Below are 14,271 nucleotides of genomic sequence, written 5' to 3'. Positions count from 1 at the left end.
TAAGGAACCAACCAAGTATCCATGACGTAGTTGACTGCATTATGATAACTACTGAATTCCTTAAGTAATGATTTAAGACGATCATCGTATTGAATTTCAGAAGATGAATACACTAAAGAGTTCCACTCATGGTTGAACTTCTTCCATTTCTGCTGTGTCTCAAACATTTTCTTGCATTTGGTCAATACATTCTTACTGATATGCCAACGGCATAATAAATGTCTGTCACTCGAGAATATCTTCTGTATGGCATTCATCAAGGCTAGCTCTCTGTCAGTAACAATAATTGCTGGCAAAACAAAACCATCCATGACATCACGTAATGTAGCTAACACCCACGCATAGTTATCGGCCCTCTCATACTGTAAGTATGTGAAAGCTACAGAGAAAGTCATTTTAGTTGATGTCACTCCCACAATTTCAAGAAGCGGAAGACGATATTTATTGGTTTTATATGTGCAATCCATAATTAATATACGTGGGAAAGACCAAAATAAGTCCAAACTAGTAAGATGTGCCCAAAACAAGTCTGTCACAGTCATTGTGGACTTTTCACATCGATGGCGCTCAATGTAATTATACTTGGCCAATTCACCCAATAAGTGTTGCATCTGTGATTTTCCAACTCTCTGTACCACCCTGTTTCGATGGCGTACATTGTAAATGGTTTTAAATGTGCTTACATTGAGGGCATCTCACTTTTTCAAGGTTACTAGGATTTCTTTTGGCCGAACCATGCTCTTTGACATATCCATTAACAATGCTTTCGCATCCTTTAATAGCCTCCCCGCATATGAATGTCCTTCAAGGTGCTCCGCAGGTGGATGGTTATGCAATCCGCATACTACGGTCAATGTCCATTCATCATGTGTGGTAAACTTGTGAGCCCTGATATCAAAAAGACACCCACACTTCTTCGTACTGGTTATTCTGGATGTATTGTTGCCATTATGTTTTAACTTCTTTGTTGCTCTATATTGGCCACTCCTCTCACAAGCAAGATACATCTTGGGTCTTTTTTTCCCTCCACAATAGTCTGATGTTTTGATTACAATGACCAAACCATTTCTCTTTCCAACTTCACGTACCCAGTTGAGCAATTTATCCTTACTTTTGAATACCTACAAAGTCAAATAAATATTATCAAACATTTACATTTGTTGAGCAATTCGAAACATAATCATTATAATTTCGTAGAGTGAACCTGTTCAGTTGTGAATTGAGTAGTGTAATCCAACACACTATCCGCGTAAACCTGATTTCCTTGAATTGATACATATTTCTACATGTTTTGTATAACATTACAAATTTTTAAGGGCATTACAAAGATTAATTTGCAATTCAAAATTATAAATTTAGTATGCAGTTTACAAATTTGGAATATAAAATGGGAAAAAAAAAATTACTTCATTCGGAAGTACAGTGTTGAACAAAATGTTAATTTTTGAAAGTAGTTGTCCAAATTAATTTTAAAATTTCGGAAGTTGAATGTTGTAAAATTTAACTTATTTCGAACAACAACTTTCGAAATTAAATACTTATTTCGGTAGTAGATTTTTGAACAAAATGATATAATTCGACTCTGGTTATCCGAATGACGCCGGAAAAAAAAAAAAAAGACTTTTACATTGCAAAACTCACATTTCCTTGGCTATCTTTCTCATAAACATTTATTTGCTTCTAAAAATCTGAATTTTCGGAAGAGAAATCCTCTATAACAATAATGAATGAGGATGAGGTTAGTGTGTAAACTAATGGAAATGGAAAGCTACGAATGGACTTGGAGCTTCAATAGCTTCAACAACTTCAATGGACTTGGAGCTTCAACAGATGGATGTAAAGTCTGGATGTGCATTGAGACGTTTGTTTATTTGAATTGGGTATGATGTCTAAAATAGTAATTTCAATTAGGGATAAAATTGTAATAAAAATAAATATCATTAAGTGTGTGTATAGAGTGGCTTTGGTGTGTGTAAATAAAAGCTCCTGGGTTTTGTGTCGTCCACAGAAAAAGCAGAGTATTGCTACAGCGAAATGAGGCGCGTGACTGCAGATAGATGTACATATTAATAATACAAAAATGCTTAGGACCCATCACCTCCACAAGGCATGTATTTTTTTATTTTTTATTTTCAAAAGTGTGTGGGGTTGTGGGGTAGGATTTTGTGCGTCAGGATCCTCTAGAGTTAACATCTTAGAGTGATCTCCTAAGGTATGCAATCCAATGGTTTGGTTAGTAATTTGAAAAAAAAAACAAAAAAAAAACAAGATTTCAAATTCCCTCCCTCAGCTGCCTAGACACGCATATGGCAGCAAATATAGAAAGAGAGAGAAGAAGAAGAGAGAGACGAGACGCTGCCTCCCGACGCCTCTTTGCTGCCGCCGTCTTGCCACTGGCAGACTCCCTCGCAGCTGCTATATACGCAGTGGATATATATATACATATATATAGAGAGAGAGAGAGAGAGAGAAAGAGTATATAGTGGTCATACAATCCATGTATATATCATTGAAGAAAGATTCGTGAGTATATAGTGGTTGGTTCATGAATTATTTATACAGTGAGTTTGAATTCTCAACTGGGGTTTTTTTAGTTGATTGTTTTCTTCAACGGAATTTGATATGGTGGGTTTGTTTTTGGATAAAATTAGTTATTATTGGTGATTTGTATTTGTAAAGGAGGGTTTATTTTTGTTAGGTGTTTGTTTGAAATTCATGGGTTGCATTTGTGGTAAGGCTTCTGCTATAGAAGATGGCAGAGAGAGCCCAAGAGAGAGACAGTTGAATAAAGGGTCATCATCGGAGTTACACGTGCCTCGAATTATTTCTTCGAAGAGAATGGAGAGTTTTTGGGTGAAAGAGAGACTGGATGGTGGTGGTGAAATTGGAGATGGATTTAGTCATAAGAAATTGAATGGCTCAAAGAAGGTAAGTGATGAGCATTTTGAGAAGAGGAGAGAGAATTGTGAAGTTGTTGTTCCTAATTATCATCCAGGTTGTAGCAGGTTGGCCCCCTTGGCTTGCTGCGGTGGCTGGTGAAGCTATCAAGGGATGGGTACCGCGATGAACAGATAGTTTCTTCTTCTCTCTCTTTCTATATCTGTTGCCAAATGTGTGTATAGGCAACTGAGGGAGGGAATTTTGAAATCCTGATTTTATTTTATTTTTTCAAATTACTAACCAAAACGACGTCGTTTTGGTTAGTTTGCATTTCAGCCGTTGGATTGGGTACTCTAGGAGATCACTCTAGGAATTTAACTTTAGAGGATCTTGACGCAAATTTTGTGAGAGTCTCAATCAAAACCCTTAATAATAAAGCCCAAGCGCATTGCGTGTGTATTATGAAACTTTTTGTTGAAATTACAAAACAGTCCTATTTTTGTTTAGTTTTTAGTTCTTAAATACATTTTTTTTAAATACAATTTTTTAATTATTTTTTTAGTGAATTTTTAAATATTTTAATTTTTTTAAAACTTTTTAAATATACTTAATTTAGATATACTTAAAAATTAAATACCAAAAAAAAATGAAACAAAAATATTCAAAAAAAATAGGGGAAATTATTTTCCAGTGCACTCTCAAAAAAATATTTACAAAATTATTGAAAAACTTATGATTTTAATTATTAATATTAATAAAATTTTCATTTATCTGTAATTATTTTTAGAGAGCTACACTGATATGTAATTTCTTCAAAAAATTAAATATACACAAATCAAATCATGGACATAAATATACACAAATCAAACAGCATATATGGAGGTTTTAATTTTGTTATTTTTTTGGAGTTAGTATTTTTTATTTTTTATTTAGACTAGCATGAGAAGTTAGGAAATTTGAAGGCATCAACTATCTGAGACTACAAGAGAGGTTAACTTGAGCCCACTAATTAATTGGGCTCAATCGAAACCCAATTGAAAAGTCCAAAAATTGGTGAGCTTGGAGAAATTATTACCAAATGGGCCTAAGTGAATTCCATTGAACGGGCCCACAAGAAAGCCAACAAATTGGGCTAAGGAAGACCCATCAAGCAGATATCTCTAAAGATAGTCCAACAAGCCCATCCGAGAAGGCCCGGATCATACGGACGTCTGAGGAGGTAACTGTTGCTTTCAAAAAAGATGAAACCCTCAGAGAAGATCCATTCTCCGAGGTATTGGCTTAGTTTTGAAATGGTTCAGAACCACGAACCTAGAGACCTATTTGAGCTCAGACTTGAAAGGGTTTGGATCCACAAACCTAGAGATCCGAAGCACTTGGCTTCGAACAGATTAGAACGCAGTCTAGAAGTCGTTCCGTTAATGAGTCTCAGAATATTTACGGGCTTGGAGTTTTCCAAGATCTACACACCAGAACCATGGGCGTAATGGAGTTCGAACAAAAGAGCCAATCCCGAGGACGGTGAGTGGAGATAAATTCACTATTCGGTTAAACTAACCTATACCCAGGTCGATGTGGCACGATCTAAGGGGTCAATGAGACTCGGAAATTTTTGTGGCAGGGCGTTCTCTTGAACTACCCATGTCCCTTCTGCGGCAGGACATCCTCTTAGACTACCCCTGACCTTTTGGGATGATTGGGAATCATTGGTTAGGTGTGGCTAAGAAGAAGGGTCCGCCGAGAGCTCGATCTCCTCTTCGGGGTTCTCCTCATCCTCGGAGAGGTTACCTCCTCGAACAAGGTAGTAAGAGGGAATATTCCCCATGTGCCTTGCAGATGGGCTCCATCCTATATCACGAGGTACCTATGAATAGCACCCACCCAAAACTTCACAAGGGTTGGATTTTGAAGAGACAATTTTGGGGAAAGAACTAATTTTCCTTCTCCATCATCTACCTTAAAAGTGAGAGTAGAAGATCCATGGGAGAGCCTTGTTATTATTCTCTCTTTAACTACTTTGCCTACTTCTTCACCCAATCTCTTATCTCCATCATCTCTTTGCTATCGTGTTTCTAGTTGTAACCGTTAAAGAATCTAAGCCTCTCTTATCATTTCTAAAGAATTCGGATCTTCTTACGATCTTTGAAGATTTTTGAATTTTTCGACAACATTCTTGAACCCCTACATACACAGACTATTAATGGTATAAAACCAAATATTTACAAAAACTTTAGATCTTGATTATTGCATTTTTGTGTGTAATTTCTTCTTTTGCAACATCAGCCATGAATGTGCTGAAATAAATCCCATCTAGAATATGCGGGATTGAAGGTGGTCAAGAAATGAGTCATTACAAAGCAATTCATATGAACTGCTGAAGATTTTGTTGAACATTAGCAGAACATTTTATGGATGGGACTGGTTTAAGAGAACTGCCCCAATTAGTTGAACATTTTACTACTCTTGCTTTGATAAATCTAAGAGATTGTCAAAACTTGAGAAGTCTTCCAAACAATATTTGTCAATTGAATGCTCTTCAAACCCTAAACCTTTCTGGCTGTTCAAAACTTGATAAATTACCAGAAGACTTGGGTGTTCTTGACTGTTTAAAAGAGCTTTATGCAGATTGGACAGCCGTTAGACAAACCCCAACCTCCATTGTACTTCTAAAGAACCTTGAAACATTGTCCTTTCAAGGATGCAACAAGAGAACAACATCTAATTCATGGAGTTCTTTATTCTTATCATTGTTTTTACTAAGACGCAGAGAGCATTCTATGAGTTTAGAACTGCCAGCTCTGTCGGGGTTCAATTCTTTAAAGAGACTAAATCTTAGGGACTGTAATGTAAAATCGATCCCCATAGATATTTGCCTCTTACACTCGTTGGAAAGTTTAGGGCTAAGTGGAAATGATTTTGAGAGTCTACCTACAAGCATCAACCAACTTTCCAATCTTCAATACTTGTCAGTGACCGGCTGCAAGATGCTCCAAGAATTGCCAGAGCTTGCATCCACTGTTTCAACTCTTAGTGCAGGTAATTGTGAGTCGTTACAGACAATATCAAGTCCATCCAAATATGACAACATTGACGGATTTTGGTTCACAAATTGCTCGAAATTGGCTGAGAATAAGCACAACAACATCCTAATAGATACATTTCTTTCAAATCAATTTCAGGTTCTCTCTTTTTTTCTTTCTCTCTAATGATTCTCCTAACGTAAATTACAACACTAGTCCCTATGATTTTAGCGAGAATTCATTTTGGTCCACTAGTTCCAATTTCATCAATTTAAACTCCATACTTCCAATTGTATTTCAATTTGCCAGTTGTCGTTAATATTTTAGACCCAAAAAAATGACATGTGGAAAATAGAGAGGCAAAGGTAAAATTTGAAAGAAATTGTAGGGGCCACTAATTTAATTTGTTCATTTTTTATATTTTAGGAAAAAAATTGCTAATGCCCACGTTTTTTCCGTCCAAAATGCTAATGGCAACTAATGAAAGGATCACATTAAAATACATTTAAAAGTGTAAAATTTAAATTGATAAAATTGAAACTATGGAGAGAACAAAGTCAAATCTCTCTCAAATTAAAGTGGCCAATATTTTCATCGTACAGGGAAGTTATGGTGAGCAAAGAAAATTCCTCAATATCATTTTTCCAGGAAGTGAGGTTCCGAAGTGGTTCAGCCATCAGAATGACGTGGGGATGGGGTCTTTAGTATCATTTATGTTGCCTTCAAATTGGTATAACAGAAGGTTCTTGGGATTTGCTTTGTGTGCTGCTGTGGGATTAATGGATGATACATTGCTCAAGCTTGGTGTTCAGATCAGCATCGGGAAGCGCCTCACGCGTTGCCTTCCGTACATCTCTTATGTGGTGAAATCTGAGACACTGTGGGTTGGGTATATCTCGTGCCATTTTCTGGATTTAGATCAGTTAGAGGCAGATGAATTGAATGAGGATGGAATTGAGTTTGTAGCTTACTTCATCAGAAGAGATGACATTGACATCGCAGATGGGTGTACGGGATATAAGTACAATGATAAATTGGAATATTTGATGCATGTTGGGGTAAAACATTGTAGGATTCGTTTAGTATACTACAACAAATATGACGATGTTGAAGCAACAGTGAGTAATAGTATGTATAGCTCCCAAGTCAACAACTTCAACTCGGGTGTCTTCTATGAAGACTCTGACAAATCATCAGTAGTAGCAGTAAAAGATGAAGACTCTACTACTATAACTACATCGAAGAGAAGACGTGACGGCCTCAGTGACTGCGAGCCACCAGAAGTAGAACCCAATAGAAATAGTAGCTTCGAGATGGACCATAGTAGCAAAAGGTCAAGGTGTCGTAACTCAAACCCGCCCCTAAGGGTTTAACATCGTAACCGGCCAGTAATCCGTGATTACCAAAGGCCTGCTTAACAGTGATGACAATAATACAGTATAAAGGGGCTGGCAGAAGCCAATTAGTAATAAACAGATGTCCAATGAGCTGTGAAGACCTGAATGGGAAAAGACTTCCATAGACAAAACCACACTCATAACCATATATATATATATATATACATCTCAAATACACATAGCATACAGGTTAGGGACCTATTCCCTTCACCATTAATGTACAGTCAAGTCTTAAACATTCATTACATAGCGGAGACGAAATGGTGAAGCTGAAACACCCCAAAAATAGCCTTGGCTTGAGTAGACTCGGAACCTCAAAGTGAGGCACAATGTTTGGCTTGACAAAACATGACCTTAATTCGACGCTTCTAGCTTTGGTCCGGTGCCTGGCCGCCTACATACATATATATAAACAGTGAGCTAAAGCCTAGTGAATAACAAATGTGTAAAGAGGTTAAGAACGAATGTCCTTTCAGTAATTGAAACAGTCATTTGCATCAATAAATCGGTTATTCAATCAGTGACTCATATTTCAAGTCATATCAGTCATTTAGGAATCATAGCAGTCATACGTGGTACATCTAATAGCAGAACAGTACAGTAGGTCTTAATAGACCGAACAGTCAGTTGATGGCCATCAAAACAGTAAACATTAGTATTTCCAAACATTGGAACTGACAGAGATCTCTATAACAGAAGTAGTAATAGTAACAATCAAATGCTATGGATGCCACGAGCATAGTTCGTAAAATAGGACAAACATTCATTCAGTAAACAATATCATTTCTGAAAGCAGTACAGTTAATCATTTAGAAAATAATTATAATTGAACATAGATTTACAACATTGTTACTCACAGATTTTTGGGCTATAGGCAGGCTAATCAGCGTCCTTGGGTGCCAAACCTACATAGTTACAGAAAGAACGCACATTAAATTACACATTTGGGATTAATAACTTGGCCCCTATCTTGATTTGGTGTGGTTCTATAACATTATCCTCATTATGATGCCTTAAACATGGCTTATGAATGCCTAGGATGGAATGAGGATGCAAAAATGTACTTAAAAATATTGTTCAAAACTTGCTGAAAACAGGGGTCTCGCTCGAGCATAGACTCCTTCGCTTGAGCGAGCTTTCCGAATGAGAGAGGTCGCTCGAGTGTAGACTTCCTCGCTCGAGCGATCTGCAAAAATGTGGAAAGTACTGGTTGCTGAAATTCTTTGCTCAATGCTCGCTCGAGCATGAGACACAGTTCTTCGCTCGAGCGTAGGTATCGTCGCTCGAGCGTGCGTCTGCACATGCAAAAACCTGAGAGCTTGCAATTTACGCTCGAGCCAGCATTCCGTTGCTCGAGTGAAATTTTGAAAACAAAGGTGGTCGCTCGAGCGTGGAATCCTTCGCTCGAGCGAGGAAGCCAAATTCTGGGTTTTCTAGATTTGCTCCTAAGCTTCAGACCATGAATCAAACATGCCAAAACTCATTCTTTTGGGCCAAATTTCTGGAAAACACTTAGAAACTCATAACACAACATGTTTTGAAGATCATTACATGAAATCAAAGCCCAAAGGTATGCCAATTGAACACAATTTCAATGTAAGTTTTATGAACAATGCAAGAACACAACATGCATGAAGTTTCTTGATCTTGAGCTTTTCAAACCATGATCATGTGCAACATTCAACTCAAAACATGGTGAATTCTTGGATTTTAACTATGATAAGAACATGCATGTGAGGATTTCACAAAAATAAACTTCAAAACTCCATGGTATGGACATGCATGCATGAATTAACTTAGCTCTCTTGAATTCAAGCTTAATTCTCCTATTAATTCACCTATTTATTTCATATGCAAGTCCTAGATGGCTCAATTACAAGATTAAAGGTTGAGCTCTTACCTGGGCTTCTTAATCAAACTTCACTTAAGCCAAATTCTTGAGCAATGTGGACAAGTCTTCAAAATTTTCTCCAATTCTTCTAAATTTCAAGTAAAGTTTCTTGTTTATTTCAATTTCTCCCAAGTCTCTCCCTCTCTTACATTTTTGCAATGAGATGGATGAAGAATGATGTGTCAAATATGTGAATTAAGACCAAAACAATGGTTTTGAAGGTGGCCCACTCAATGGCAAACATGTAGATAACTTACATCCAATCAATTTAGCATCATATATTCTAATTTAATCATTCCAAATCGAATTTTAATTAAACCTACCATAAAATTCTATAATTCCTAATTAGCATATAAATCAAGTCAATTTCCGAATCGGTTGTCGATAAGGCTTTCAATTCACTATTTGAAATCAAAACATGAACAGATCGTTTTGCATCAAACAGATAGAAATGTAATCTAAATAACATACTCACATAATCAATTTAGGATTTCGTCTTAATCAGTTACTTATCATGCTAAATCACGAATTAACGCTAATTAGAGGTGAGAGTTGTCACACAAGGGTCATTAGCTGAAGTTATAGTATATATTGTCCACCACTGAGTTGCTCAAACTTAACAATGGATCTGTTCCTTTGGAATCTAATAGTAATCTACGTACGGTTTCAAGTTTAGAGGAGGGTTTTGTGTCATCCACAGAAAAAGCAGAGTATTGCTACAGCGAAATGAGGCGTGTGACTGCGGATGGATGCACATATTAATAATACAAAAATGCTTGGACCCATCACCCCCATAAGGCATGTATTTTTTTTTTCTTTTTTTTTTTTCAAAAGTGTGTGGGGTTGTAGGGGTAGGATTTTGTGGGAGTTTTAATCAAAACCCTTAATAATAAAGCCCAAGCGCATTGCGTGTGCATTATGAAACTTTTTGTTGAAATTACAAAACAGTCCTATTTTTGTTTAGCTTTTAGTTCTTAAATACATTTTTTTTAAATACAATTTTTTACTTATTGTTTTAGTGAATTTTTAAATATTTTAATTTTTTTTAAAACTTTTTAAATATACTTAATTTAGATATACTTAAAAGTTAAATACAAAAAAAAAATGAAACCCGAATATTCAAAAAAAAAAAATAGGGGAAATTATTTTCAAGTGCACTCTCAAAAAAATATTTACAAAATTACTGAAAAACTTATGATTTTAATTATTAATATTGATAAAATTTTCATTTATCTGTAATTATTTTTAAAGAGCTACAGATCTATCTAAAGATAGTCAAACAAGCCCATCCGATAAGGCCCAAATCATACGGACGTTCAAGGAGGTTAATTGTTGCTTTCAAAAAAGATGAAACCCTCGAAGAAGATCCATTCTCTGAGATATTGGTTTAGTCTTGAAAGGGTTCAGAATCATGAACCTAGAAACCTATTTGAGCTCGAACTTGAAAGGGTTCGGATCCATGAACCTAAAAATCCGAAGCGCTTGGCATTAAACGGATTCGAATGCAATCTAGAAGTCGCTCCGTTAATGAGTCCCAAAACACTTATGGGTTTAGAGCTTTCTGGGATCTACGCACCAGAACCATGGGCGTGACGGAGTCAGAACAAAGGACCCGATCCCAAGGACGATGAATGGTGATAAATTCACTCTTCGATTAAATTAGCCTATACCTAGGTTGAGGTGGCACGATCTAGAGGGTCCTTGAGACTTGGCAATATTTTGGGCAAGGCATTCTCTTGAACTACCCCTGTCCCTTCTGCGGTAGGATGTCCTCTTGGACTACCCCTGACCTTTTGGGATGATTGAGAATCATTGGTTAGGTGTGGTTAAGAAAAAGGGTTCGTCGAGAGGTTAATCTCCTCTTCAGAGTTTTCCTCATCCTCGGAGAGGTCACTTCATTAGACAAGCTAGTTAAACGGAATATTCCCCATGTGCCTTGTACATGGGCTCCATTTTACATCATGAGGTGTCTATAAATAGAACCCACCCACAGCTTTACAAGGGTTGGATTTTGGAAAGACAATTTTGGGGAAAGAACTAATTTCCCTTCTTCATCATCTACCTTGAGAGTGAAAGTGGGAGATCCATAGGAGAGTCTTGCCATTATTCTCTCTCTAATTACTTTGTCTTCTTCTTCACCCAATCTCTTATATCTATCATCTCTTTATTATTGTATTTCTAGTTATAACCGTTAAAGAATCTAAGCCTCTCTTATCATTTCTAAAGAATTCGGATCTTCCTACGATCTTTGAAGATTTTCGAATTTTCCGACAACATTCTTGAACCCCTACATACACAAACTATTAATGGTACAGAACCAAATATTTACAAAAACTTTAGATCTTGATTATTGCTTTTTTGTGAGTAATTTCTTCTTTTGCAACATCAGCTATGAATGTGCTAAAATAAATCCCATCTAGAACATGCGGGATTGATGGTGGTCAAGAAATGAGTCATTACAAAGCAATTCATATGAACTGCTGAAGATTTTGTTGTATTCAGGAAAATAAGAAGAAAAAAAAAAAAAACAAATAAAATACCAACAAGAAGAAGTTGAACTTTTATTTGGGGAAATTAATTGGTCGTAAAATGCTCAAAACCAATAAAAGATGAAGGGTTTAAGTCTTGCAACAACAAAACTCGTCTCCCAATATTACAGTCTCCAATATATCACTCCAAAATTTTTTATATAATATAAAGCGTACCTTTTATTTGGGAGAATTAAATGCATAAGAATGGTCTATTGTTTGTTGACTATATTTATTGCTATTATCCTATACATATTTAGCCTAGAAATCCCAAATAGAATCAAGCTTAATTTCATCCCACTCACTCAACTCATCAATATCATGACTCAAAACCATAGGTTCTGCTAATAATAGAGCCCCAGCCAGTTCCATCCACATCCTAGGTGAGTCCAATGGTGACTCATTTATAGCCTGAATCTGACTCGGCGACAGCCCAACCCTAATCGGAACCAAGTTACTGCCACCACTCATCTGATCAACAGGTCGTTTAAACAGCTTGGCAGCCTCCTGAGCCGCCACCTGTACATCCTCAGCATTGGAGCTCGCGGGCTTTGGAAGACTATCAATCAAGTCGGGGAAATTGAGACGCGCCACGTGTCCCTTGAAATGCAATGCAGCCACATCATAGGCTGCTGCTGCCATTTCAGGTGATTCATAACTTCCTAACCATATTCGGGTTTTCTTGCCTGGTTCGCGCATTTCGGATACCCATTTCCCCCATTTTCGCTGCCGAACTCCTCGGTATGGTCGAGTGGAATGCTTGCTAGCCTGATCTTCTTCCATTTTCTTCTGGGTTTTTAAGGTAGGGTGTTTTACTTTGAAAGTTTAAGGTGAGGAGGAGGGTGAAAGATGATATAGAGTCAATCTATAAATAGATGTGTGTCTTGTAAAACTAGGGGACCTCATATTATTATGCGACTTATTATTATGAGATGGAAGTTTGCTTCCACGTAGTTACGTAGGTGAAGTGGAGTGAAGTTGTATGACAGTAGTATCACCTCCAGGCCCATGTCCCAATTTTCTTGGCCTTTCATTAAACTATATTACAATATGACACGTGTTTATTATGTTGTTATTAAATGCAAGTATACATGAATAAAGGCTGAATCACTCTAAATGAAAAGTTTTCATTAATACTGTGTTTGGTTGGGGGTTTTAGAGAGGGATTTGGAAAGGGAAATAGAAAAGGTAGGTGAAATGTGAATAAATCATGCTTATATTTCACATAGTTTCACACATCTTTTCCCTTTTCCTTTCCAAATCCCTCTCCAAATCCCCCAACTAAACACACCATAACTGATTTTAAGGAAAAATTTAATTTACCAACCATAGTATGAGGTCCAAGTATTTTTTTTCTCTAACAGTTTAAAGATTTATAGATTTGAACTTAAAATCTACTTATTTTGACATTTTAAGTGTCCTTTTCGTTATTACTTAGACAATTGTTCAGAATCTAAATAGTATAATATGTGACATAAAATAACTTCTTTATACATGTATTATTATATATATGCATATGGATATATGTATGTACATATAAATGCCTCAATATTTAAGGTTGTGTTTTGATTATAAATTTGAATAGAAATTTAAAAAATTAAAATAACAAAAGATAATTTAAATATAAATAAATTATAGTTACATTTCATTCACTTTTCTTATTTTTATTTTTTAATTTTTATACAAATTCATTATTCAAACACAGTCTAAATTGATAGTGTTCCGTGTGAACGCAGTTTGCTCATAGGTGGCAATTATCTCGAGAAACTTCCTTCTTTTTTTTTTTTTGCTTTTTTTCTTTTTGTCTTGTCCTCCTTTTTCAGTAGTAGCCATCGTATTTGATTATTATTTGTTCCCCCCCCCCCCCCAAATGGGTGCCCATTCCTTTCTTTTATTTATTTATTTCTTTTTTTCTCAGTGGATGATGATATGAAACCATGTACTGAATATATTCGAAATCAAAATGCTACTTCAAATTTGTGAAAAAAATGATAAAAAATTAAGTAACTCAATATTCGGCTTTACGGACTAATTAATTGGGGAAATCAAACTTACCCTTCACTAGGGACTCAATTAAAGAAGGAACAAAACTGTGTATATGAACTACCATAACTTTAGAACATAATTTCTTTTTACTCATCTTCAATTCTAGGTCAACATTACGATATCAAATAAAAAAAAAATAATAATAAATAATGCCAACAAATATGAATGCAAAAATTTTTAGTAACTAGTATAAGTTTGATTTGTTGTCAGTGATTTTGTAGAGTAGATAGTGTATGTTTAATTTTATTTAATAAAACAAACTTTTTAAAAAAATTATTGTTTTGGTATTTGGGCATTTTGACCAAAACCATTCGATTGTAAATTTGTGAGGAAAAACAAAAGAGAAAAGTATAAAAAATAATAATAATTTAGGTAAATTATACAGATTTTTCTTGAAATTTAAAAATATATATATTATAAATTTCACAATTTTAACATAATTACGTACATTTTTATTTTAATAAAATTAAAAAGACAAAACTAATACAGATAGTATCAATATATTGAAA

General features: G+C 35.6%; 2 protein-coding genes across 2 annotated transcripts; both read right to left on the bottom strand.

The window, feature by feature from the left end:
- Positions 1-695: 695 nt before the first annotated feature.
- On the bottom strand, positions 696-1,855 carry LOC145804001 (uncharacterized). Its single transcript, XM_082897407.1, has 3 exons — positions 1,781-1,855; positions 1,205-1,282; positions 696-1,121 (listed from the first exon to the last, which is right to left on the bottom strand). The coding sequence occupies exons 1-3, from the start codon at positions 1,853-1,855 to the stop codon at positions 696-698; spliced, it is 579 nt and encodes a 192-aa protein (XP_082753533.1).
- A 9,870-nt stretch (positions 1,856-11,725) lies between these two features.
- On the bottom strand, positions 11,726-12,609 carry LOC114283742 (ethylene-responsive transcription factor ERF022). Its single transcript, XM_028226615.2, has one exon. The coding sequence runs from the start codon at positions 12,497-12,499 to the stop codon at positions 11,978-11,980; it is 522 nt and encodes a 173-aa protein (XP_028082416.2). The 5' UTR covers positions 12,500-12,609; the 3' UTR covers positions 11,726-11,977.
- Between the last annotated feature and the right edge of the window lie 1,662 nt (positions 12,610-14,271).

The sequence above is a fragment of the Camellia sinensis genome, chromosome 12 (assembly GCF_055761805.1).
Source record: "Camellia sinensis isolate YWXY chromosome 12, ASM5576180v1, whole genome shotgun sequence".
In the NCBI taxonomy this organism is placed as follows: Eukaryota; Viridiplantae; Streptophyta; class Magnoliopsida; order Ericales; family Theaceae; genus Camellia; species Camellia sinensis.
This window is presented reverse-complemented; position numbering and strand designations above follow the sequence as displayed.

What these genes read in the sequence shown, in the direction of transcription:
- LOC145804001 (XM_082897407.1), bottom strand. Translation starts at nt 1,855, where the DNA reads ATGCACATCCAGACTTTACATCCATCTGTTGAAGCTCCAAGTCCATTG. An exon ending in TGAAGCTATTGAAGCTCCAA is followed by an intron (nt 1,283 to 1,780) that starts GTCCATTCGTAG and finishes CAAAACATGTAG; the next exon opens with AAATATGTATCAATTCAAGG. An exon ending in CTCAATTCACAACTGAACAG is followed by an intron (nt 1,122 to 1,204) that starts GTTCACTCTACG and finishes TTGACTTTGTAG; the next exon opens with GTATTCAAAAGTAAGGATAA.
- LOC114283742 (XM_028226615.2), bottom strand. Translation starts at nt 12,499, where the DNA reads ATGGAAGAAGATCAGGCTAGCAAGCATTCCACTCGACCATACCGAGGA.